At 40.6% G+C, this 27473-nt stretch overlaps 1 protein-coding gene across 1 annotated transcript; it reads left to right on the top strand.

Annotated features, from left to right (window-relative positions):
• The first annotated feature begins 2207 nt into the window (after positions 1-2207).
• On the top strand, positions 2208-26595 carry BEND2 (BEN domain containing 2). Its single transcript, XM_015642354.2, has 12 exons — positions 2208-2820; positions 8897-9043; positions 10664-10824; positions 12493-12564; positions 12803-12877; positions 13546-13650; positions 15522-16035; positions 17523-17723; positions 18627-18763; positions 19356-19566; positions 20674-20877; positions 23516-26595. Exons 1-12 carry the CDS (start codon positions 2208-2210, stop codon positions 23746-23748), a joined length of 2673 nt encoding a protein of 890 aa, XP_015497840.1. The 3' UTR covers positions 23749-26595.
• The last annotated feature ends 878 nt before the right edge of the window (positions 26596-27473 follow it).

Below are 27473 nucleotides of genomic sequence, written 5' to 3'. Positions count from 1 at the left end.
TCCCTGAGACAGCAGCGGTCACCAGAAATAATTCAAGATTAAGGGGATCTATCCATTCCCCATCAAGGAGAAGGTAGCAGTTGTAAAAAAACAAGCAAAGAGGGTAGTCCATGGTTGGGATAGCAAGCGACACCCTTCTTCCCCCACCTCATTCCCCGGGTCCCTCCACACAAGAGGTAAGAGGTTTTGCACATGGAAAGCCAGCAAAAACCTGAAGGGGTTTTTGGCACCAAAGGTGCAACCACCATCAGAAAAGAATTAAGAAAGCCTGTGAGTAAGAATCGCAGACCAAGGCAACAAAGAGAATCGTGACTGATGTCTAGTACAGGTGGCCTGATCAAGAGAAGCCTATTGACAAAGTCTTCTTGCTTCAGCTACAGAAGGCAGTGTACTCACAGGCTCTTGTTCTATTAGAAGAGCAGCACCACAAGCTGGAGGCAGGAGACTCCTGGACCCAGTGTTGTTCAGGGCATCCAGGATCTCCCACAACCCTTCGATTTTGCCCTTAGACACATGACTCCCTCACCTCTTGAGACACCCCAGCTCTATGGTCTCTCCAGTACCTGGCCAGGATTCCCCTGGTCCTCACTAGCAAGATGCCCTACGGTCCCACACAGCCCTGACTCTGAGGCCACCTCCCTACTTGCTGGACCATCCAGTTTTACCTTCATTAGTGCTCACACATTTCCTCACACACACCTGAACTCATTCCAGGACTGCACCATGGGTACATGGCCTCTCTGACATGTCTGACTCCCATTACTGCACTCGGACCTCCATACACATGTATGCACATTATCCCAGAGAAAAGCTAGGACATTTACTATCACCATAGTCTTGTTTGCCCACCATTCACCTCAATCCACCCCTTTCCCTGATTTTTATTCATTTCCTAAACAAAATTTTCCACGTCTCCTTCACTTTCTCTAAAAGATCTTGGGTTAAACCTGCAGGGACTACCCTTCTTTTGCCTTGCATAGTTCTGCTGAACTGTACTTTCTTTGACCCTTCAGGCTGTCATAGGCCACTTTGCTGCCCCAAGCCAAGAGTAGATCAAGTCCCATAAACACCCACTTCCAATGTTCTTACACTGTGTCACTGTATTTGGGACATTGGAATGGGCTGCTCAGGAAGACAGCAGAGTGGCTGTCCCTGAAGGTGTTTTAAAACAAGATTTAATATGACTTAGTGCCACAGTTTAGTCAATACCGTTATAAATGACTCAGACTCCAAGGGGGAATGAGTGATAAAAGTTTTATTGAGGATAAAAAAAATCCACAAAGCAAAAGGGACAGTGCTGGAAGCATAGCTGACTACCACACTCATCCACAAAATCGAGGCTCTGCCTTTTATACACTTGGTATTTCATCAGCCAAATACATTTTCATAAGCATATTATGAATGGAATACTACATATTCCAGCATTTTCCTTATATGTCCCTGGCCCTTCCCAAAGCCTGCTTGGTTAACTCTTCTTTGCCGTCCATTGGTGGAGACCTTGCAAACTGACTGGAGCTGAGGTGTTGTCACGCCAAGTCCCCCCAGGGATAATCCTCCCCCATTGGGCTGCCTGGGGGAAGGGACACGTGTACACACTTTCCTTCCCTGACTGACAGCCCTGACACCCAGGGCTGTCTGGTGACAATACAGAGGGGAGAATAGAGGATTGAAGGGAGAACAAAAAGGGGTCCAAAACCAACGTGTAACAACAGAGTCACACATAAAAACAACTTTAAACATGGACAGAACTTCTTTTAACACACAATATTCATTCCTCATTTGCGAGAGCCAATCACGACAGCACCTATCTGTAACAGATAACATGGTGTCAGGCCATAGGTTGGGCTGAACGCTCTCAAAATTTGTCTTTTCTAATTCAATCTAATTAATTCTTTGATTCTACCCACCACTCCCGAAATATATTCTCCCAGAGAGATTCCTGTGGCTCCAGGGGGGAGCATGAGAACACTCATAGGCCATCTGGACAGGGCGTCTTCTAGACCTGCTGATCCCCAGCCGTGAATCAAAAAAATAGGGGGCTTTGCAGACCACCAAAACTCAAATTTGTGGGTGTGCTAGGAGAACCAAAGGGGTTTGTACCCTGAAATCTGGAGCTGTAAATAGCACAGGCAACAGACTCTGCCCTCACGCCGGGCCCCAGGGAGCAGCTCGGCAGCCCCGCATTCCCCAGGAGACCAAAAATCTCCATGAACCAGAGCTCGCTGCCCTCAGCATCGCCTCGGCAAGCACGGAGTGTGGCAGCGCCAGGGAGCCCAGAGAGGCGTGGGGAAATCCCAGGCATTTTCCGTAACTCGAGAGCCGCGCCCGGCAGCGTACCTCCGGCAGGTTACTGCTGTAAAAGCCCCGCCGACGGACTAGCTGCTCCCAGAGCGGGCCAGCTGGCTGCTGCGGCAACGACAGGGCTGCTAGGGGAGCGGACGGCCTGGCCGGATACTGAGGGACTGGGGCAGCTGGCTCGCTGGCTGCTGCGAGAGCGGACCGGCTGTTTAGCAGGCCAGCTGGCTGCTGCGGGGGCGGACCGCCTGTTTGGCCGGCTAGCCGGCTCGCTCGCTGGCGAACTATTGCGCACCAGCCGCGGCACAGCCCCCGCGCTCCCGTTTCCCGGGCGCGCCCCCGCACCCAGCGCGCAGCCGCACTGCTCCAAAACAGTTTCTTGCTCACGTCGGAGAAGCCGCTTCCGTTTCCAACGCCGCATTCCGGCCACACCTGCCCGTGCCCGAGCCTCGGCTCGTTCCGCCGCCCAGCCTGCCCGAGGAGGACCGCGCGCTCAGCCGCCCCAGCAAGCCATGTCCGAGGAGGGTAAGGTTCCCGGCCGGCCGGGCTCGGGAGGCGAGCGGAACGCGGCGCCGCCGGGGCGCGGAAACCCTCCCTCATCGTTCGTAACAGCCCCAACGGCCGCTGCCGAGCCGGCCGGGCCGCGGCCACCGCGCCCGTCGCTATTCGTCCGTTCCCGCGCGGCCGGCGCTGCCATTGGCTGCCGCTCCTGCCCGTCGCCGCCGCGTCAGCGCCGGCGGGTCTCGCGGTGAGGGGCGCGGCCGGCGCCGCTCATGGCGGGCGGGGCTGCGCCTCTTGGCCCTCCGCACAGGGCGTGCGGGTCCAGCGCGACCCCGGGGCTCTCCCCGGGAACGTGTGCTCTCCGGACAGGACTCTCGGGGAAGTTAGAGCTCAGAAGTAGTGTGGCAACAGCTTGGTTGTTGTGGTTCCAGTGTTGGTGGTGGGGGAAGCTTGTGCTTTCCATATCCTCAAATGGCAGCTGAGCGTAGTGCTCAGCTACGTTGCAGGGTGTCAGCTTTGACCGGTTCCCCTAGCGCTGCAGTTACCCGGATACAAAACCTGGGTGAGAGAGAGATGAGTGATACTCCTCAAGTGAGAGGCCTGACATAGCGAGTTGTCTATCGGAAGGCACAGTGCATATTGGAACTTAGAGTGTCTTAGACTTCAGACACCTTGACTGTGGACCAAAGCAGGTCTTTTTCTGGCAGAAACGTGCTTTGCCTTGCCCTTCAGAGGAGAGATGTTTATAGGAGACTCAGATTAGTTTGTGCTCATTTAAGTTGTTGCTGTCACAGACCTACCCTATAAAGAAGTTCCAGTTGTGTCTTGCTCAGATGACAAATTTCCTTGTATGATTTCATTGTTCAAGGAACTGTTCTGATTAGGAAATAGCCGGTTCACTGTGCAGTTCTGCAAGTGTCAACATGAATTAAAGGGGTAGGACTGAGATGCAGGAGGGTAGGAGCATAGCAATTGTGATATAACCTTTATTAAATAAATGTATACAGTGATGTGTTTGTTGTTCCTTCTCCTTTGTTCTCAATTCTTTGGTTTCCTGATTGGCTTTGTCTGTACCTCAGTAATCCTAGCAAATACTAAGCCTGTACTAATCCCTGGCAATAGAAAAGATAGGCCATTAATAATATTTTTCAAGCAAAAGGTGCAGTATGAGCTCCAGTCTTAATAAACATCAAAGGTCTTTGTGCGAGAATGGCTTTACCTTGACTTGCAGTGGTTTTATCATTTTAGTGATCTAAATATGACATGTAAACATACAGGAAGAGTGATTTTATTATTTTGCTTCTCTCCATAGTACTTGGTTTGTATGAGCTTAACATTCCTTTCTGTTGTCTTAGTTTTTTGCAAATTCTGACAACAGAATTTAATTCTAAATTAACTGTTTCAGTGTTCAGAGACTGTAGGTAAGCATTTTATCTCTGGTATTCTGATGTCTCTGATCCCTGACAACATATCTAGTGGAAGGACAAAACAATCAGAAGTATGCTAAATTCAAGAATGTTACTTGAGGTGAGTGCTATGAGTGCAACCATTTTTGTCTGAGTGCAGTATTTAATTATCTTTTTAAAATCTGGTTTGACTTATACAGAGCTTGCACGGCTGGTTGTTGCACCTGGGTGTGTTGAGATAATGTTTGTGGAAATACAGAGGTGTGTCTAACTAAACTATTAGAAAATTAAAAAACCCACCAGATTTCTGTGAAAAGTTTTTAGTGATTTTGTAAGAACCCCTCCAGGAACTGTGTAGTAGAGGCAGAGATAGGATTTAGTACTAATTGGTGCTTTCATTCATCTCTCTCATCCACCTCCCTTTACCATTCTGTATTTGATGTTTATAGTTGTGTTTCTGCAACAAGTAAGAGCATTCATCAGGTAATATCTGATTCAGTACAAGTCTTTCCTTATTCCATTGGCTTATGTGATGTATTTTATTAGTAACATACTTGGGGAAAGAAAAAAATAGTCTGTCATCTTGTCTTCAGACCAGCTAATGCATTAGATCGGGTTGTATTTCTGTGTTTGTAGGTGTCATTATCATAGTATGCACAAATTTGCTTAAAACTCTCAGTTTTAAGCGAACTTTTAAAACTCTGCAGTGAGACTGAGTTAATAGGGAAATGATTGCTTAGAGTTGTGATGGGATGATACTAACTCTGAAAGGCACTGGTGTTCCTGGGTTAGGCACTGGTGTTTGTTTTTTTGGGTATGTTAGCACAAGTGTCATGCCATAAATAGCACAGGAGCTAGTTATGATCCAGGTTAAAGCTAGCTGTCTCTCCTGTTGTGGCTTAGTTTCAACCCAGGTAAGTTCTTTATTTATTTGGGTGGGGTTGCTTTGCTTGATTTGTTTTGGTATGTAATTCATAGTTGCTAGAGTTTTGTTGAGCTTTAATGGTTTTCCTTTCAATTCTGCCTTTGAAAGAGTTTGAGTTTGTTTGTTTGCTTGGTTTTAGTGTTTCTTGATGTTTAATATTAATATTGATTATGTTAATAATCACTTTTAAATATATCTTTCTGTTGGTTACTGGAAATAAATTCTTTGTGATGATTGGCTTCACAGTGCTGCATAAAAGGCTGTAATTGAATATAGTAAAGGTTTAGGCACAGAGTTGGATAGTTTTGGGTGTAAATAATTATAGAGTAAGTGCCTTCAACCTGATGATTTTGTGCAGAAGTGAAGACAAGTCTCCTGATTCTTTCTAAATAATGAGCTTAAACATCTTAGAAGTTAAAAAGATCACCTCCAATCTTTTTTTTTTAATACGGTCATTTCACTGGACTGCTCTGTCTATAAATGTCTTTCTGTACAATACACATTTTTTTATGAACTTCAAACTTTTAGCATATCCTACTTCTCTACTAAGCATTCTAACAGCCCCATTCTAAGTCATAGCCAATATCATATAACTCAGAGTGTGCATTGAGTTTGAAAAGAAAATTAGTTGTGTTTTCTAATTTTAGATGACTGTTACTTAAGTTTTCAAACAGAAATTCAGAGTTCTCCTAAAGTGATAACTTGATCCAATGATTGTATAAATCAGCCTATTTAGTAAATCTTACTAATGTGTAATCCACTTCACAGTAAAAGCCATGTTTGAAATATATAAACTTGAAATATTTCCTTAGTCACACTTAAAATTTATAATTTCCTTTCAAGACTTACCAGAAACATCTAAATATCTATGTAATGAAATTTTCTGTCAGTGGAGTGAGTAAATGTATGTAAATTACTAACTTGGCACGAGAAATGCAGCTGCATCTTCATCCAAGTCAGAAGTAAAAAACACTTGATGGCTTCATTATTTCAAGGAGCACAAATTAATCCATAGAATTTGGCAGTTTGTGGTTTCTGCCTGAGAGTCAGGTGTTTGGTGCTATATTTGTATGGTAATATTCTCTATTCCCAGCACTTTAAGGAAGCATCAAAAATACTTAGAATTGCTTAGAGGACTAAGTTGCAGTGTATTTCAGATTATGGGTAAATAGCTAGGTATTTTTCTTGTCATAAGTTTTTGAAGGTGTGAATAATATTCTAAATTCTAATATTCTGTAAGTAAATTCTGTTTCATCCTCAACAGTCTTATATATATTCCTCTTGCTGATGAATGTAGCCAGATCTACAGCAAAGACATTTAAGTTTGTCCACTGACTTTAGAGACCAGGCAACCAGAATGCAGTAGGGAAAGGAGGAAGTGGTTGGTATAAAGCGGTGAGTAAACAGTCTTGGAGCTGCTTTTCTTACTGTTGCAGTGTGACCAGTCATACTAATAAGCCTTCCTGGAAATGGGTGGTGTATTTTAATCTCCAGGTTTCTTGACTGTCCATGTAAAAGTGCTGTTCTGAGGACAGAATAATTTCCTTTCTATGTATGAAAGCAGCCACGTTCAGCAATGGGTGATGGAAGTAAGTTAAAATGCATGGGGATGAGGAAAATCCTGGCCATCACCTGAGAGGTTTAAATGAAAGATTACTGCTTGTTGCTGCATTGCTTCCACATCATTGTGGAAATGTGTTGTAGGTTGGGGTTTTTTGGGGTTTTTTTTTAAGTTGAGGTGGTTTTCCTTTCTGTATTTTCCTGTTCAGTTTATGTTTGTTCTCCAGCTGTGAGCTGCTGTAGCTTCAGGCCTTGGAAACACTTTCTGAGAGTCCACTGCACTGTTGAAATTCTGATTTTGAAACTTACTTAAAGGGAGGGTGGTAGATGGTATGGAAAACTGAGCTTTGCTTTCAGTATCAACTACTTGTAGAAACTCGTAACTTCTGATCATACTGGCCTTCCTCTAGTCCAGATGGAGCTGCTTTGACATTGCCATGGCTTTTCTATGTGCTGGTTGTGCAGAATTTCCCCTTTTCTATACTCATCACTGTCTGCTGTGGATTTGAGTGATGTAGTTGCTGATCAAGTAAGCATGTTTTGCGTGTCTTATTTGAGCAAGGCATGAAATCTGTGGCAAAAATTATCAATATACAGATAAATTCTGTGGTTTTTAGGGTTGCATAAATAATGTACAAATTGTGTTGCTTTGTCTAGTTAGGGATAGAAAGAGGGTTGCAGGACAGCAGGGACCCAGCTGTAAGTAGGGCATTTGTCAGACCATGCATTAATCTGGCATTCTGGTTAGGGAAATAGGCAGAGAGGATTCTCATCCCTCCTGCTTCGATGCAGATGCACTTTTACTGACTCTTTGTTAATTTTCTCACAAAGTAGGTAGAATACTAAAAGATTGTCAAAAAAATTTTTGCCTGTGAGGCAGTTAAATAATTCAGCACGTGCTAATAACTTACGTTAGCCTGCAATGAACTTCAGTCAGTGAATATCACTGAAGTGTTTTGCTAAAAGCTGCACTTAAATTAAGTTTATGAGTAAGCCTGTTGTTTACTTCTATACAAGATACAATTTTCTGATTAAAATTGGCTGAGAACTGTTCTCTTGTTGGCAGCCTAAGCAGCATATCCTAGAGTGCGTCCTCAGCTAAACTCCTTTGTACAGGTCAGCTCTGCCCCAGCTAGCTTTTTGGCTTTGTTTACACCTATAAAGCAAGCTCTTGACTGTGTGGCAGTTGATGGGTGTTTCTGAGCAGACCATTATTTTCTTAATCTGATGACAACCAAATCCAAACTATGCTGTATTATGTCTTTTGAATTAGAAGGGAGTATTGGCCAGAGGGAAAACGGAATGAACTGTGGAATTCAACTTCATTCTTACCTTTTGGTCTCTTTAAGAAATTGGAAGAGAACAGGATTTGGAGTGAATTGGTTATGAGAGAGTAGAGACTCTGACTCCCGTTCCACTCATACAGTTCTGATTCACTCCTGTAGCTCAGTCCATCCTGTGCACTGAACTGGGCAAGAGACCCTGTGCAAAGTATAGCTGGTGTTATGCATAATTAGAGTGTCGTGCATGTGTGCTGGCTGAGTTTTATTTCCTAACTTGATAAGGTTCCTTCCATTCATTTGTGTCATCAAAAATAAATTCCACTCCCTCCCCCACCACTGGATCTAGCAATAATAACTATAATACAGTTATTCTGAAAACATTTTACACTTAATGTAGTGTGCTAATTGGAAAAAATCTGGTACTAGAGATTTGCCATTTAATGTTTCTGCATTGGGAGCCAATGTTTGAGTTGATCTGAATACCAAATATACAGTTAGGATTTGTAGACTGAATTGTTTCAAGTGTATTAAGCAAGTCTTAATTATGGAAGTAAAATTTCAAGATCAGATTTATAAACTTTTTTCATACACTTGAATATGTAAAGAGTGGAGTTTGTAGAAGTGCTTGTTACTGGCTTATAGGTGTTCCTGTTGAAGCTGGACACTTTAGGGAGAACTGGGTACTGAATAGTTTCAGAAATCCCACAAACTAAGCAAATAGTAAGCTGCTTCCATTCTAGTGTGTGCTAAAACCTCAGTGTCTGTGTTTAAAAGTGACTTTGCATTTAGATGCTGAAGCAAAGCTGAATTTATAATAGCCTGTGGTACAACTGAGATAATACTAGGAGTGATTCAGGCACTACAGTTGTCACCTGATATGCAGAACGGCCTGCATATACCTGTTTCCTTTCTGCATCTGCTAATAGATTATGTGTGTGTGAAGACTGAGGAAGAGGATGAAGCAGTGATTATGGGCCATGGAGACAATGGACTATCCACACAAAGCTTCATGCCAGTGCAACAGAACTCTGAAGCAAACAGTGCTGTTCACCACATGAGTCAACTTGCCTATGGTAATTCCTGTTCATTTTTATTGTGATCTGATAGTTAATGGTGAGTTTTAATGGCACATGTTCCATGCTTTTGGATTCAGTGCTTTTTATATTACCCGTATCTTTAAAACACATTTTATTAGAAAGCTACTTTATAGAAATTGCTTGGCAGTGCTTTTAAAGAGAAGTGCCTTTTAGTTATTACTTTCAAGGTCCTTATAAATGGTGAGCCTGCTAAAATATTACATTATAAAAAGTATACCTAGGAATCAGTTAGGAAGCAGTTTGGAAAATAAATGCATTGAAATAACCTAGCCTAAAATTAAGGTTTTTAGATAATCTATCCACTGTAACTTAGTACTGGAGATGCTGATGTGTAATGATAGCGAGATGGTTGTTTAAGCTGATAAACTGTTAGAGGTAAGTAGCCACTGTGATTGTCTCTAATTAACTGTATTTATTTTAACAGGCAAGATCAAAGTCTCTCAAGAAATCTTACCTGGTGCTTCATTGGCCCAGACAAAAAAATTCTTCACTTCTATTATGAGTATTTATTTAGTCCTGTAGCAGTATTATCAAGTCAGTGAGGAAAATTACTGTAACTAAGTGAAGGTACATTCTAGACTGGGGGGCTTTTGTGTTTTTTAAATTTAGCCAGTTAACTCTGTGGGGTATCCCATCAGTGTTTGTCTTCACAGACATAAGTTACATCTGTTTCGGAGTGTTGTCGGGTGCTTCTGAGAACCTTTAGTCATTTTGGACTTCTAATTGACAGTAGAGTGTTCTGTAGTTTTCTGTATGTTTATGTCTAAAATTTGGGAGTGGAGGATGGTTTGGATGACTTACTTGGGGTTTTGTCTCCATTTCTGAAAGTAAACAAACAACCCCACCTAAATTAATATTTCTGCCCAAGAAACTGTCATAAACAGTTGCTGACCTTGGTTATAGGACATGAGTAATTATTTCATCATCAACAAATTAATCATGGTGAGAGCAGGTGTTTATTAAAAGGCAAAATACGGTTTTCTTAACTTTGGGTGTATTATCATTAGACATTGTCTGGTTAAAATCAACTATAATGAGACATATGAGTGAAACACACCACAAGTTTATCACAAATGTAACTGCTGAACTTTGTACTGAAATTCTCTCTGATTGGTTTTATTCAACTATCTTAGACCAGTATCTTGTAGAGCAGTGCCTTTCCCTCAGATGTCACTCTGTCCAAACAAGTTTCTTCTACTTTTGTATCTTCTTGCCTACTATAACAAGCTGTCAGAGCAAGCTCATTATCATGCAAATAGAGATCTAGGTCTTTATTTTTCCCTGCATGCTGCAGAACACCTTTTATTTTAATTTTTTCTTAGCCATTTATTCTTACAAAGTCAGTAAGTATTACATTTACTGGTGCTTTTTTCAATATCATTATGTTTGAAAAAAACAATGTTAAATTGAATTTATCATTTCTGATCTAAATTAATTGGATAAATAACTGATAATACACTGGTAAACAAATTTCAAATAATCAAGCAGTCTGAAAGTTAAAAAAAAAAGGGTGACTGTGCCTATTTTTACTGTAGTGAAACATTTAATGCAGTGGGAAACTTTCTGATATGCTTTGTTTTCTCTTCACTTTTGCAGGAAGTGAAGGCTTGCCAGTGCTTAGTGATCAGACGTCCTCACCAATGAGCCATTCTGCAATGATGCAGAGAGGAAATGGTCACAGCCCTGTAAAAACGGATTTTGTGTTTCTGCGTAATAAAAGAAAACGACTTTCTCCTGCTGTAGTGGAACACAATGTGGTACGTTTCACCAAACAATAGCCCTTTGTTTTGAGACCAGTTTCAGTGTTACATGGTATATCATTTTTTCTTTCACTGTTGTGTGCTGATTTGATGACATCCCGCTGAAGATGGGTAGGGATATCTATGCATGGAAGCTTTTGGCAAGTCTTCAGCCTCCTACTCTGCAGTGTGTCCATACATCCAGGGTTGCCCCATGCCAGATGCACAATCCAGCACTGTCCATGTTAAACTTCATACAGTTGGTGGTTGCCCAGCCTCTGATTTGTTCAGATCTCTGTGTGGGGCCTCTCCACCTTCAAGGCAGTCAACAGCTTCTCCCAACTTAGTGTCATCAGAAAATTTAGTCTCCCTTCCAGTCCTGTGTCCATGTCATTTATGAAGATGTTGTGAAGCACAGGGCCCAGGATGGAGCCCTGCAGAACCCCAGGAGGTACAGGTCCCCAGTCCGATGTCACCCAGTCACTGTAACCCTTTGTGCCTGGCTTATGAGCCAGTTACTCATGATGTGTTTATCCAGCTGTGTGCTGGACATTTTGTCCAGAGGATCCTGTGAGAGACAGTATCAAAAGCTTTACTGAAATCCAAACAGACTGCATCAACTGACTTCCAAACTGACTTGCACCAACTTGATCAGCTAGGTGGGTCATCTTGTGAAAAAAGAAAATTAACTTTAACAAGGAGGACTTTACCCTTCTGAAGCCATGCTGTGACTCATGACTTGGTTGTCATGTTTTTCAGTAACCCCCAGAATAATCTTCACAATTTTACCAGTCACTGAATTCTGCCTGTTGTAAACAAAGCAGAAGCATCACCTACTCCCCCCTCCACATCAGCCTTCCTTTCTAAAGTAAAACCTGATCAGTAAAAAAAATAAAATTTAAAGGAAAACACCACTGGCAGACACATTAAATCTGTGGTGTGTGGTGGATGGGATTGGCATCCATCCAGTAAAAGGAAAATGTCAGGAATGTCCAGGTGGTGGCACCATTCTTCCTGGTTAAAAGCAGTGAGAAAATTGCCTCATTTAGAAATTTTTTACAGCTTGTGCTTTCAGTTATAGCCACTGAAGTCTCATAATTTGGACTCAGAGGTCTTTTCCAATCTAAGTGGTTCTGTGATTGCATAAGCTTGGCTGTATAGTACATACAGTTAGATGAGGAAGTTGTGCCTCAGAATAAACAAATCAAAATGCATGTTATATTTTTTTATATATATATATATACACACACACACACACATATATATCTATATATATCTCCTGTTCCTGTACCATGGTAAAATTACGTGAAGAAACCAGATGTCTGAGACTGTGTTATAGCAAATGTATAGGTCAGGCTGGTAAGGAAGCCTTGTCTGACTGTGAAAGTAGAGTATGTAGGGAGTCAGGCAGGGCACCTGAATTTGCACTACCCACTGCAGAGGGGCTTCAGTCCCAGCAGTTACAGTCTCTGGGTCACCACCAGAGCATCTCCTGAGTGGTCAGACAGAAAAATTTCCTCAACACACCAGTACATAAATAAGATGACTGTGCTAAGTCTTGATTTCTTGGGCCCTCTTGTAGCCAAGGGAGGGAATTACAGCTACCATCAAAAGTGTCCAGGTTGGATTCCTAGGAGAATTCTTTAACTTTTCAAGACATTAAATGTTAATTATGTTATTTCCCAGATAAGAACCAGGGAAGAAGAATATGAAGATAGTGACAGTGTTGTTTATGAGTATGAACCAGACTATGAATGTGTAAGTGAATTTTCTTTTGTTTGACTTTGAAAAGCTGCTTTGAGGATGCATGTTTTGGGGCAGGCTGAAGTAACATGAGAGATTGAAGTGGGGATTTAGTTGCTTAATGTGATATCCTAAGTCCTTGTATATTATGCTATATATGCTAGTCCTTGTACCTGTATTATGCTATATATGCTAGTCCTTGTACCTTACGTTATTTTATTTTTTATGCTTGATTATTATTTTAATTAAAAAGGAGAGCATTTTATCTGAAGCTTCTTATACTGGATATCAGCAGAATCCGCTTATGGAGGTCCTCAGTTATTGCCAGGTATTTTTTTTTCTTTTATATCTGAAATGGTGTTTAAGCAATTTTAGTTAAACTTCAGGAAGACTTGTATCATAAACTTGACAACCTGTTGTGATCCTTTCCAATTGTTTGCTTGTTAATTGCCCTCATAACTACAATATTTTAAAAGTAAAACTAATCTCCTTCATATTCTCTGAACTTTTCACGAAAATAACTTTTAAATATTAAGCTTTAATACAAAATGTAAAGTTTAGCTATTGGGAGGAGCTTCACAGTATTGGGAAAGATATGGCAGTGATACACAACCAGCTATTGAAAGTACATGTTGCTTGCCAAAGGTGTGCCAAAAATCCTGCTAGTGTTGGTTTTGTGAGGTGTTTCCTTTTGATTTCTGAAGTAACTGGCAAAATTGAAAATAACTGCACTAAAAATTAAAGCATCCCATACTAATTCAGGTGAGCACTTGCGTGACTGGAGTCATTCAGGCCATGCTTAATGGAAGTCAGTTTGTAAGTGGTTTGTAGCCAAGTGTTAATGTCTTGTAAGTCTCCTTAAGCATTCAACAGTGCTGTGGAAGGAAGCTGGCTACGTTTCAGTGTGGGAGTTTTAACTGGAGTTTCTTGGTTTCTTCAGGATGAGGTTGGGTTCTTGTGAAACACTACTGTTTTCAGTCTTATATTTGTTGACAGGCCATGTATGATGCCATTCAAAAATTGGATAAGAAATTTGACCTCCTTCATCGTAAGGTCTCAGAAATGCAGCATACTCGTATTAAGCCATTGTTGCTCAAACCTGTGAGTATTAAAGATCTAAGACATTTATTTTTGCTTTAATTCTCTCATTTTCTGTCATGCTTATTTTAAAAGTCCCAATCCTTTCACTAAGATTAAAAAGAGTAGAAAAATGGTAGACTTAGAATCTATTTCAATTCAATTACTTGAGATTCCTGATTATGTGCCAGCTTCAGTTTCCTGTGTTATTGACTTGTGGCTACAGATTGGCAGTGACCCCCATCAAATTCAGGATGCTGTGATAGATGCTGTAAAATTCTATTTTTATTGGCATGAACAGAAGTGAATTATGTAGGTGCATCTTAAACTTTATTTAACTTACTGAACTTTAGATCTCAACAGTATGTTTTCATATCCATTACAATATAAAATTTATTTTTTTTAAATGGAAACTACTTTTTAAACATTTTTGATGTTTGTTATGGAGTACACAGTATTCATTTTGTTCCTAAATGGTCAATCTACTGTTAACTAAGGAGACACAATTTTAGTACTTCTAACAATGATCTTTAAAAGGAAAGCATAACAGATGATTTTTGAAAAAGGTCGTAAAATCCATAATGACTTTTTTGTCATCAACACTACAAAGCTTTTAATGTGGCAGAGATGATTCTGCTATCAGATGTCAAGACACCAGTAAGGCCATTTACTTTAAGGGTGGATGGAGCTGGATTTCTCACACTTGTCAGTTTTCAGTAGGGTACTAGGTTTTATTTGGTATGTATTTCTATTGTCAACTCCAAGCTTGTGGTGTCCACACATCCAAAAACATTAGTTTCAGGGAATAAACTTGTCACCTACAAATGAACCATGTGCAAGACCTCTGTGCTCTTACCCTACTCTCTGAGCTGCTTTAATGTTTGGATTTTTGGGATAAAAGTGACCTGCACTGCTTTTTTTCTTTTGCTTTTGCTTTCTGAAGGGCTTTATCCCTATAAAGATTAAGATGCAACTTGCCAGCTATTTTATTGAGTTCTGCCATTTAAAACCATCAGAAATGCTGATTGTTTTTCTTTATATTACCACACAAACGGCTAATGGAATGGTTTGGAGAAGAGGTACTTATTTTTATTAGATGAATTCCAAAAGCTGGAGGAACTGACAGACTTTCAAATGCATAAGACTTCTTAAAGGTCATAGATTTTTTTTTAAGGTTACAAGGGTGAAATATAATGAGATGTCTCTAAACAAACACACAAAACCACCAAAATTAAACACAATAAGAAAAACAAATCCACATGTGTCATCTACATTTGGTGGCTCCTGCTCAGTGACTCGTGTTTTGAACTAGAATGCTTGCTGCATGATTTTTAATAAAATTAACTGAAGTGATGGAAAACATAGCCCATCTCTCAGTTTGTCCATCTCAGTCTCTTCACAATCTTAATTGTAGATGAAATCTGAATGTTTGATGTTTTCAGCTAACAAGTAAAGAAGGAAGAGAAAGTGTTTGGGTTTTTTTTCTTGTTTGAAGTGAACTAGCATGGCACTGGACACATTCCTTGAAAATTCATCAGCCAATGACTGAGTCAATGACTGAAAATTTCTAGATTTTATTTTACCTATTTACTTTTTTATAGAGGTCTAGAAAGTAATTTTGCCACCACCCCACATGATAAAAATCTGAGAAGTGTTGAAGCTGACCACATAAACTCTTAGTGCTGCAAATACAAATAAGAACAGAAGATAGTATAGGGAAGGCTAAAATGTGGTAGCTCTAAGTTAATGACAGAGACTACCTCAAGGAAGAGTATGCTACCAATAGCATAATTACTAAAATCTAGTTTTCCTGGTTTGCTAAAAAAAAAAATCCTCCAAGATTATCAGCTATGTCAAATTTAACCTTTTAATTGTTTTCTGAATTATGTTTGCAGAAACCAGTTGGATTTACATACAGAAGTTCCAGTCATTTGCCTTCAGGAAAAGTAAGAGTACAAAAACACATGGAAAGGGATTTAAGTCTTCGTGTTTCTTCATCAGGCCAGGGAAGGCCTAGCCCACTGGTAAAGGTGGCTTTACAGAATGGCCACATTCAAGTCAATTCCGAAGTAAATCATGCCCCACCGAGTTTTCAGCTTCAATCTCAGCAGCCTGTTGGAAGGCAGAGCCCACCACTCCCCACTATAGTTTCTACACATTCATTGCATTCATCGTACACTGCAACTAATGGGATGCCTGACCTTTCACCACAATCAAATCTTGCTCCCAGTATTGTGGAAAGTACTGTCAACGTTGCATCTTCACCCGTGGCATCACCAGCGATACCAGCACCGTCTGAGCCCAGTCAGGAAAACAGTGCTGTGGAGTTGAACTGCAAAAATGCATCTGAGGATGTGAATATTAGTGAGGAGCTACCATCTTCTTCAGTCTTCATCAATCCTAGCTTTGGTAAGTTTCTTTCTGATAAATACTCAGAAACAAAGGCTAAAAAAAATGGCTGCCACAAGCCTTTGATTTACAGTAGGTGCTTTGGGTTCTTTTAACTCTAGGCTCTCTTTTTCTCTCTTAATGTAACCTTTTTTATTCTGTGTATAATTCACAAGTAATATGTGCATGCTATCCATGTGTTGGAGGAGCAAAAGAGATTGCCACTAAAGCTAAGAGAGGCATATGCCTGTATGCATGTTTTAAGAAAGCAGCCTACCTGATCTATGTGAAGGAAATATCTGTTTTCTTCTTGTACGGGATTTTATCCTTGAAACATCCTTTCTATACTCAGATCCTCCAGTGTTTCATTTTTTTTTCAAAATACTTAATTCCAAGGAAAAACATGAATCCTATGTATAGATCATTGCATTATAATAAAGATACACATATAAAATAGCACCATGTATTAAAAACTAATGCCTTTCTAAAGTGTAAATGCCCTGAGTTGTGTGTAAGGCCGAGTTATGACTTTTGTGATTTTGGCCTAAGTAATACATTTGTACAGCTGAAGAGCTGCATGAATAGTAGGTGAAATATTCAGATATCTATCTAAAAATTTGTAAGTTTATTGTTTTATGTTTATGATTTAGCAGTCCTGTGTATGGATATGCCAGTCTTTGTTAGTCAGTGTCTTGAAAACATACCTTTTATCTGCACATATGTCAAATAGTACAGTGTGAATATTGTAGACCATTGGGTGTCTAATGTGAGGGTTGATCAGACCATAAACATCAACTTAAAACCATGGGAGTCCGGTCTGTAAACCTTCACTAAAATTAGGGTGAGCAGAATTCCACCAGTGTTGCCCCTTGGGAATCAGTATGTAGATAGTTTTATCTTTATAAGGTCTGGCTCTGGAAAGTTCTTTGTTCCCCTTTCTGTTATTGGTTTAAAATTACTGCAGTAATTAAAATATTCCTAACCCTTGTTCCTCATTAGACCCTCACTCTCAGATTCTGCCTCCAACCTGCCCTTTGTACACTTTGTATCCACCCCGGTCCTGGCTTTTGGAGTATCTCCATACCACTGTTTGAATTATCTTGTTTATTGTTTTTACCATTTATTAAAGGTATTTTTGTTCAAGGTTACTCCATTGAGCCCATCCTTTTATTCTATCACCACGTCACTCTTGACAGATGCGGTCCTGAGGTGGCAGCAGGCTGAGCTATCACAGGAGCAGGCTGGGCTGCCACAGTCTAATGCATTTTCTTGAGTGTTCCATTTTCAGTTAGTTATGCTGGTGGTTAATGTGAATCAAGAAGGTATTTCTGTTACCATTCCAATTTAAGTTGCTTTTATAAGAGCAAATATAAGTAGCAATAAATAGTAGAATTAACTGTTGTAAAGAACATACTCTGAGAGTCAAGAGTTTGAAAAAATGTTCTGTTTTTAACAACTCACTTGGGATTTTAAATTTTTTTGCTTTGAATGTTTTCATTTTACAAAAGAGTTTGTTGGTGATCCAGCAAGAAATGTAAAAGTTCTTGGAAACCACTTGGTGAAGGCTCGGCAAAAGACTAAACCCAAGTATGCAGCGCGCCACTTGGTTCGTGTCTTGTTCCCCAAGAAAACTTTACTGTGCAGCGTTATGGGAGCGAGTGCACGAGGGCGTAGGACATTGGATCCAAACAAAATTGCTGCAATAAGAGGTATGTTACCTTTCAAAATGCACAGATTTACTTCTTTCATACTTAACAAAGTTTTGAACTTAAAAGGAGTCCTTTTCTGTATGTTTCTGGCTAATCATTGTCTGGCAACTGGTAAGGAGATAAATGCCATAGTGGATGTCCTCCATTCTACAGTATCTTTGTTTTCAAAGTCCTGCTTTATAATTCTCAATGTTCATTTTTCTTCAATTTGAATAAAACTGTTCAAATTTCTTCTAGTTTTATTTGCATCTTGTTCGTCAGTCATGCTTGCTGTCTCTAAATCCTTAATTGCAGTTTATTTTGTGTTTGTGTGTGCCATGGATTTGTCAGGTGGTTTTTTAGTTTGGTTGATTTGGGTTAGTTTGTGGCCATGATACACTTAAGACAAACATTAGCTGGTGTTTTTGAAATACTCTTATGTTCAGTTCCCTTGAGTGAGAAGTGGTGAAGGTGGAAGGGACTTTTTTTAATAAATGTTAAGTTGTTTACACAGATCCCATGGCACATATGTGTTAAAGGGTTAAAATTATGTGGGAGATTTATATAAGCCATATAATAGTTGCAGCAACAGTATTAGTCTGTCTCTGTTCTTTTGTGGGGGATGGTGGTGGTGTTGGTTTTGGGGTTTTTTTGTAAGTTAGTAAAGCACACATTTCCCCTAATTCTACCAGGAAATGTTTAATATAATAAAAGCATTATTCACAGCATCTCAAAAAGTATCACAGAACATCTTGAATTCATAGTGCTGGTTATTTTCAAAACATTAGTTTACTATATTTATCTGAAGCTTGTAAATGGAGAGCAGTAAACATGAAGCATTAGTTAGCTTTCTCTAAGTTAGGGTGCTGCTAAATACTGGGCTTTGTCATGAAGCTTCAAACATTTTCTGTATTTTATATGCAGAGTTTCTTGCAACTAACTTTCCAACCTATGATTTGAGTGAGCATGGAAAAGACTGGAAAACCTGTATCACAAATGTCAATTCTATGATCCGCTGTTTGCGCTCTGAAACCAAAGCAAAGTCAACAAGTTCTCCTAAGGTGATGATTTATTATGTACTAAGTCTGCACTTTTTTCTCAGATTAATTATTTGACCTCCTCATGGTACAAGTGCTGTATTGGAAGTTCCTTGGATTCTGCTTCTGTGTTGTTCAGCACAGGCATGCTGACTGCAGCACTGGTTCCAGGTGGGAAACACTGGAATACGCCATTTTCTGCTCTGCTTCTTCCCACCCCTGTGTCCAGAGTTCAGTTATGCATAGGATACTAAAAGGAAAGCACTGCAAATGTTGCCCAGAAGTAGTGTCAAATCTGATTGAGAGTTTAAACAAGTAGCTCTTAGCACCTGTTTTTGCAGGCTTTTTTTTTTTCATATATATTCAGCCATGCATTTCCATTTTATATTTACTGAAACATCTCTCCCAAAACACCTCCAACTACTTCCAAAATGCTCTGTGCACATATTTGAATAATTATTAACTTTTCCGCCTCTGGTTTTCATGATAGAAATTCAGGAGTAATTATATTGCAAAGATCTGAAATCTAGTTTAATCTAAATGTGAAGTAAACTGGAACACTGAAAACCTGGTAGGTTTCTCTCAGTGCATGTACTAACCTCATTAAATGTTCCAGGAGACAACTGAGGAGAAAGAAGTGTCTGATGCTCCTGATACATCTCATTGTTTAGATTTAAATTATAATGAAGATAGTGGAGAAAATTCTCAAAACTCTCAGAAAATGACTGGCTCCACAACTGACACATTGCAGAATTCAGGATTGGATACGTTTCCAGAAGTTTTCCAAACGTCTTCAGTCAGGAAACAACAGTCATTGGAACCTATGGGTAAACAAAGAAATTTTTGTCTTCTAAAATTGCTTGTTACATTTTAAATGGTCAATGAGAGGCAGAAGATGGTACTGTAAGTATAACTGCATAGTAACGGGGTTCTCTGAACTGTGTGAGCCTTCTTTTTCTCCTAAGGCAGACATTTGGTGTATACATACTAAGTCTTTCTGGGAATGAAGAAGAGCATTATATCTGGCTAACAAAAATATAAGTTTGCATCTACCAGTGTCCCATAAATGCGTGTCCACTGTGATAGTTACTCTGTTCAGTTGCCCTGGCTTTTTTCTTCTATTTGGTAGATACTCTGCCTTAAAAAAGTAAGCTAGCCCAGAATATCTATTGAATCATATTGCAATTTCAAAAGAAAAAGCACACCTTTCTGCAAAACTGACTCTTTAGGACAATAAAAATCTCAAAGCAGCCTTTATATCTTCACTTTTTTTAATGGAAGTGTTCAATATACAAATGCATTTGGAACAAAATCCATGGTCAGCATGTGATGCTTAGAGACCCTCAAAGAAAATTAGCTGTGATTAGTTGCCCTTGGAAGTAATTTAATCAATTAGGATTATTTTGGGGCTGTATCAGATCTGTTCCTGCACCCCAGGTTTGTTAGTCAGATTCCACAGACCTCTTTATGTACTAAAAATTTTGCATTTTTTCTTATTAATGTTTGCAGTGAAGTCAGGTAGAAATAGTTAAAAAATATTTACTCTTTTTCTGTTTCCACTTACAGGATCTAGGCACCACTGAAATTGCAGAACTTTTATTTACTTATGTACTTGTAAAACCATCATCTTTTCACATGAGATGAAACAAGTTAGAAAGTGATAATAATGAAGGATGCATTGCTGAAGACACATCAGAAGTACTGCTCATGATTGTAAACCAAGCAGGGTGTTCTGGCTGCTTGGCCATGTGTCTGCAGTATGTTTCATGTTAGCAGTAGCTGCAGTGTTACAGTTTTGTTCAGTCTTTCTAAGCACGTAGAGCAGTTTTTGGGTGAACACTTTGAGTCAGTTTTGATTTAATAGAGCCACTTTGAAGCATGGTCAGTGTTGGATGAGTAAAATATCTCTCTTCCCTCCATGACATCTTCTCTAGAACATCTTGGGAGCCCATGTCACAATGTTCAGTTGCCTTTCTCAGTCATTTACGTCGCTAAGGGGAAGGCGCGGCCAGAGTTGTCAGCTCGCTACCTAATTCGTCATATGTTCCCTGAGCATGTGCTGGTCAGAAGCAACGTGTATGGTAGTCTTGATCGTGGCATGAGCCCCCTGGATTCCAATAAAATCAATGCTCTCAGAGGTAAGTAAGAAAATCTCTGTTAAATCATAATGTGGGAAACTAGTAAGACTGTTAACTTCATCTCCTATGAACAAAGCATAGAGCTTCAGAAATTAGTCTGTGAAACTATTGTTACAGGCATTTCTGCAAGTAGTGGAACAAATTGACAGGAAGTAGATAAAGTAGTACTATATTTTAGTAGCTCAAGAAATTCTCCAGATCATGAACCAGGTTTGTATGGGAAAACTCAATTGTCTTGACATTGGCTTGAAAGGGCAATACAGTGGGAGATGGAAGCAGTCCCTGAGGATTCTGGAGGACATCAGAGATAATTTCTTAATACAGAGGCTGTGTAGATGAAGCAGAGAGCAGAGATGTCATGTACAGCAGGTTATGGCTCCCTTCACAAAATAGGTTGTTGTGTGATAATTAGTGGTGGCATTGCCTGTAGAGATTATAAAATCAAGGGCCCTGAGGTCCTGAGTAGAGTTAGAAGAGTGTGAGAATAGGCTCTGTAGCTTGGGAGAGCACACTTTGACATACTTGGGGAAAGTCATAGATGGGAGCTTGTGAGAGGACAGCTCTGAATAGGAGAGAAGCTCAGGAAAGTTGACAGATCTCTAAGAATAGCCTTCTGCAAGCATACAGGAATCCATCTTGACACTAAGGAGAGCTGAGAGAGTTGTGGGGTGACAGGTTGGGCTAAGCAGGGAAATCATAACTGAGCTCTGGAGCAAAAAAGTGATATTTAGAGACTGGAAACAAGGGAAGCTTATGGATTGGAATTCAGCAGCTATTGTGTTGTAACCCATCGGGTAGCTGAACACCACACAGGTGCTTGCTCGCCTTCTTCCTCCCTGTCCTTTTCCCCTGCCTCACCCACTGGGATGGGGAAGAGAAGTGGGGAAGAAGGACTGCATCTGAGGGAACAGTATTCATGCTAAATAAAATGGAGCTGTGACTCAACCTCTGGGGTGATGTCTGGGCATAGCTTGAGGGACAGAGCATGCCAGAAACCATTCCCAGTATGGCAAGCACTAGCCTGGGAAACTTTGACACCTAAAAGTCTCCACTTTTATACATACATATATATATATGTATATATATATATATATATATAGAGAGAGAGAGAGAGAGAGAGAGAGACATATAGACATGTTTTTTTCTTGACATTTTGAGTTTTAAAAGCATTCATAAGATCTAATAAGTGTTTCTTAGGGCTGCAAAAACACCATATAGGCCACAGAGCAGATTAGAGAGAAATCCTGTGTGCTGTGGTTGCAGCCAGACTTTGTCACTTGGCTCTGGAGCCAGAGGACAGTCCTTGCATCTGTTTGTTTTAACACAGCCTGACTGGATGGCAGCACCAGCTCCCTGAATGTTACCCTGCAGAGCCGGAAAGGGCCCTGCATAGCCTGATGGTAATCCCCAAAATTGGTCAGTTTTGGTGAAAGACACAACTTCAAAGACTGTTTTGTGGACCATGTACAGAGACCAGGCTCTGTAGACTTTGTACAAATTCCAATTCTGTGCTGTTCCACTGAGGTCAAGTATTCTTGAATTTACTGCTGAAAATGGATGTAAAGAGAGCCTGGCTGCTGCTTCAGCCAACAGCTACGGTATCCTTTGTCAGTATAGTTTATAACAGGAGCATCCTGAGGCACACTTACTCTCCCTTTCATTTCTCCTCCTGGAGCAGAGTGAACTGCAAGAGCACAAGTTTTTATCTCAGTTACTTTCTTCCTTCAGACCAAAGTTTTTCTGACAAAATGGGTTTCCAGGTTTGTAACTACAAGTTAAAATATTAATTTTAAGTAATGACACCATGTTAGATTTTTACTTGCTGGCATGTGGAAGAACAAAGCTGACACAATACCTAGTTCTACCTTTCCTTTCTGCTATGAAGGTAAATCTAGATGTTAACCAGAGAAGGAGAAGGAATATAGCCTTAATTTGAAATTACAGATGAGAATTTATTATTGGTGTTTATTTAAACCTTTTACAGGGTTGCTTAGAGAAAACATGTAATTCAGCTTAGATGAAGAGGACAGTCACTCCTCAATAACTTAAAAAACTGATTTTAATTTTGGTTTTAAACTACTCATTTTACTCCTGAAAAGGGAGAAAGGTACCATAGTCCTACCCTTTTTATGTCATTGCTACCAAACTCAGCTGTTTATTTACTGATCTTATTTGCAGTACGGTAAGGAATGAGCTTTCACAATTTTTCTGTCACTGTTGTTCCTGTACATACGTGTTTTGCTGAATTCCTGTGATTAATTTTACTGAACACAGTTGTCAAAGATCCTCTGAAGGAGAGCTTAGTCCTGACTAGTACTGGTCATTCTGAAATGGAGGCCAAGATTTCTCTTTGCTAGCTGACGATATTAGAAGCTGAAGTTACTCTGCACTTCAAAGGATCAAAACCACACACGTGGTCACATTTTCTTTCAATACTTAGACCTTTTTTCACTCACTTTCAAATATAACTGGAAGGGGGAAAGCAGTATGTGCCCTGCTTTGCTTTTCAAGGCTTGTAATATGCCTAGCTGTCCTGGTTTGGTAGCATGCACTTGTTTTAGCTTAATTACATCCAGAAAGAGTATATAGCTTGCATAAATAATTGATAACTCACAATTACATACTTGTTTATTTTTAGACTTCCTTCAAGAGAATTTTCCATCCTTTGATCTAAATGAGAGTGGATTTGATTGGAAGGCATGCGTGGCTGCCATAAACAGCACAATCCGCAGTCTCAGGCATGAGCTTAAAAAGGCTACGTCTGGAATCCGCCGGAGAGCTGCGGCAGCGCCGCCCCTGAGTGCAGAGTCCCCCAGAGGATCCCACTTCCGTAAAGCCAGTGGAAAGCAACACTCTCATATGTCAGATTGAAGCTCTCTAGCATCTGTCTAAAATCTTAATTTCGTGTAGAAGCCTGTAATACTGAGGTGTCCTATTCAACTGAGTTGTCAGCAGCACTAAATAGCATCACTTCATGAGACCGGAGTTTGCAGAAGGCTTGGGAGCCCTAACTCTTTGCATAAATAACATTTGTGCTCCTCAGAAATTATTTTCACTGTTCCCTGCAGCATTTGCAATGTGCTCTCTCCTAAAAGCATCTTCTTATCATGATTCATTGAATCTGAAGGATTAATCTGATTAGAAAAGATGCACTGTGCATCAGTTCAGCAGAAGCAGATGGAAAAGAGGAGAAGAAAGAGTGGTCCTCCTCGGAGGGTGAATCATAGCCGGCTAAATTATCTCATTATGTGTGAGGAATGAAATTTGCTTTGACAATTGGATATCTTCGGCAAAAATATCAGAAAGGAAAAAATATTTTTACTTGCATTATTTAACTTGTATCTGGACTTGATGATTTTCAAGGTCTTTTCTAACCTTAATGATTGTATGATCTCTCACATTTTTGCCTCCTATATCAGTGTTTTTTGTAGGGTAAGAGGCAGACAACAATATCAGTACAGCTGGTAATACTGCTTTGCTCTGATTTAGCTCTACAAAAAGGACAAAAGAAATCCAAAACAGTCCAATGGTTGGTTCTGTTTTTCTTAATGAAATTTAAGGAAAATACTTCTTCAGGATCCTGAACTCCACCATCTCTTACTGAACAACAGTACTTTGAAGTACTGAAGCTAAGGCTTCACATTTTCAACAAATCCCTTGTTGTAGGTGGTATGAAGTCCAGAAAAGCACCTGTCAATAATAAATGTTCATGCCCTTGCCTTTCCTTTCTGTCCACACAAGATTAAGATTTATTAGTGCACTAAGTTATATATCAAACAAACTAATTTTAGCAAACTAACTTTGAAAATCATTTGGATGTTGAACTTCTAAAAATAAAAAATAATTACCATATATATTCAATTTCACATCTTAGTTTAATTTGTAAGTTAGAACTGAACAGTAACTATACAGAAGTTAATGGGGTTTTTTGTAGATTAGGTTCTTTGTTAGTTGGAGGTTTTTTGTTTTCAAAAAAAGGAAGTAGTCAATAGAATCATAAAATATGCTGATTTGTAAGGGACATATCAGGATCATCAACTCCTGACAGTGCATAGGATCATCTCCAAAAATAGGTGCCTGAGACCATTGTCCAAATACTTCTTGAACTCTGTTAGGCTTGCTGCTGTGACCACTTCCCTAGGAACCTGTGCTAGTGTCCAACTGCCCTCTGGGTGAAGAACCTATCCTGATAGTAGTTTCCAACCTAAACCTCCCCTGCCACAGCTTCAAGCCATTCCCTCAGCTCCTGTCACTGGTCACAAGAGTGAAGAGACCCTGCCCCTCTTCTCTCCCTTGTGAGAATGTTGATGACCACAAAGAGGTCTCCCCTCAGTCTCCTCCAGGCTGACAAAAAACAAGTGCCCTCAGCTGCTTCTCACACAGCTTCCCCTCCAGACCCTTCAGCATCCTCATGGCTCTCCTCTGGATATCCTCTAATAGCTGAATGTCTTTCTTATATTGTGGTGCCTAAAACTGCCCCTGGCACTTGAGGTGAGGCCACCCCAGTGCAGAGCAGAGCAGGACAATCTCCTCCCCTACCTGGCTAGTGGTGCTGGGCCTGATGCAGCCCAAGACAGGGCTGACTCTCCTGGCTGACAAGGCACTTCTGGCTGACATTCAACTTGACATCAACCAGGACCCCCAGGACCCTTTCCATTGCTGCTTTCCAGCTTCTCATACCCCAGCTTATACACACAGCTAGGGCTGCCCTGTTCCAGGTGCAGAATCCAGCACTTGCCCTTGTTGAACTCCATACAGTTGGTATAAGCCTTTCTGTTCCATGTTTTTCAGCATCAGTCACACGGTCCTTCTGGAGTCTGTACTGGCTGACTGCTGTGTGAACTTGCCCTGACACTTGTGTTGGGTCTGAGTGCAGTCTCAGAGGTCCAGTTTCTTCCCAGAAGAAAGCTTCTTGGAAGACTGGCATAGGGAGTGGATTTTACCTCTTAGAGTTGTGGAAATTGTGGCTTCTAAAATAACACCTGTAGATAGCAGAATTAGATTTAACTAAATCTGTCCTCCAAGACAAAGGTTTCATAGTTTATTTGTTAGCAATAGGATAAAACAGTGAATTTACTCATTCTCGCTTCAACTTCTGTTCATAACAGACAGACAGTCTTTATTAATACAGGGTATAGGACCAGCTTTTTAATTGCAACTTAGGATATGCAATGGCCTTATCAATTATGAAATCAGTTGGTAATTTAAGTTCCTCCTGCCACCTCCTTGCAGAAGTCCTCTGCAGGATTCAAGAATTGGACTGAATTTCTGAACTTTTCTTGGTAGAAATGTACTGCAAATTTGGTTGTTCTGGTGTACTATTAACAAATTCTTCTGTTACTTTCTATACAGTCCTTGTTGTAAATGGCAAGAACTTTGTTGTGTATAGGTATTACTTGTTCCAAACCTGAGGAAAACCAAAAATGCTTATATTTTTTTCAGTAGTTTTATGGGTTTTTTTCACTGCCCTTCACGTATTTTAAGGGTAGAAGGATATATTTATTGAATGACGTCTAGCACTGAAATCTGTTAAGTGTGGTGCATACCTGTAGCTTCCATCTTGAAAAGAAAATTGGATAATTGAAGTAGAATTAGTTTTCTTGTTTCTGTTTAAAATGTATAAAATTTCGCTAACTTTTATAAAGTACAATTAAAGTATTTTGCTGTTAGGAATAAAGTATTTTACAAATAAAACTAGCACATAGCTCTTTGACTACATATGTGTATCTTAAGTATTTCCTGCGTCATGAATCTACAGCTGAAGTACAGTACTGAAAAGAGCTTTCTGATGTCCTTTGAAGAACCAGGGCTTTGAGAGATCTTCAGACTGAGTTGAGATGATTTTGAAATTTAGACTGCCTTAACTGTAAACCAAAGCAAACTCTTCTGGACTTCTCAGTTACAGCTGTGTGCAAGTTATCCAAAACAAAGCTTTCCACAAAAAGGTAGGAGTTGATTAAAATTTATAAAAGTCCTTTAAAGTGATGTATTAGTAGAGGAGGCTTTGTTCATGCAGTGGAATCATTTTCTGTGTTAGTCATTTTTCAAGGCATAAAACAGGGCTGGCAGGAGGCCCTGAGGACTCAGTGCCAGGTGCTGTGGATCCCTGGATGTGACCTAAGCAATGAACAGTTGTTTGCTGTGCTTTGTGTCAGGGAGCAGCCGGGGCTGGGGCTGGGCACCTGCAGCACAGGCAGCCTGTGCCCCCTGCAGCAGTGTGGGCTGCTCCCTGCCCAGCAGGGGCCACTGCCAGGGCCACAGGGGCCACAGGGGCGAGTCAGGCACAGAGCCTGGTCAGCAGCACCATAGGTGTGAGCATCGTGCAGGAGCCTGCCCTGGGCAGGACTGGGGACGCGGCTGTCAGTGGGACACTCGGCTCCCCCTGCCCTGTGAGGGGCTGCAGGGGATGGGGCTGGCAGGGCCAGCCTGCACAAGAGCCCTGCAGGGGTGAGGGCCTGGGCCCAGGCACAGGGGTGGCCAAGAGGGACAGGGCCAGGCTGCCCAGGGCACCTGGGGAGTCTTGGTGCACCCCGCAGGCTCTGATCAGAACTTTCACTGGTTTCACAGCATGGATGTAAACAACCCTTCTTACAGCT

The sequence above is a fragment of the Parus major genome, chromosome 1, assembly GCF_001522545.3.
Source record: "Parus major isolate Abel chromosome 1, Parus_major1.1, whole genome shotgun sequence".
NCBI classification, from domain to species: domain Eukaryota; kingdom Metazoa; phylum Chordata; class Aves; order Passeriformes; family Paridae; genus Parus; species Parus major.
The sequence above is the reverse complement of the archived record's forward strand: the minus strand, read 5'-3'. Positions and strand labels throughout refer to the sequence as shown.

Coding starts and splice junctions, on each gene's coding strand:
- BEND2 (XM_015642354.2), top strand. CDS start 2,208: ATGAACCAGAGCTCGCTGCCCTCAGCATCGCCTCGGCAAGCACGGAGT. Junction 2,821..8,896: donor GCAAGCCATGTCCGAGGAGG/GTAAGGTTCCCG, acceptor ATCTGCTAATAG/ATTATGTGTGTGTGAAGACT. Junction 9,044..10,663: donor CATGAGTCAACTTGCCTATG/GTAATTCCTGTT, acceptor TCACTTTTGCAG/GAAGTGAAGGCTTGCCAGTG.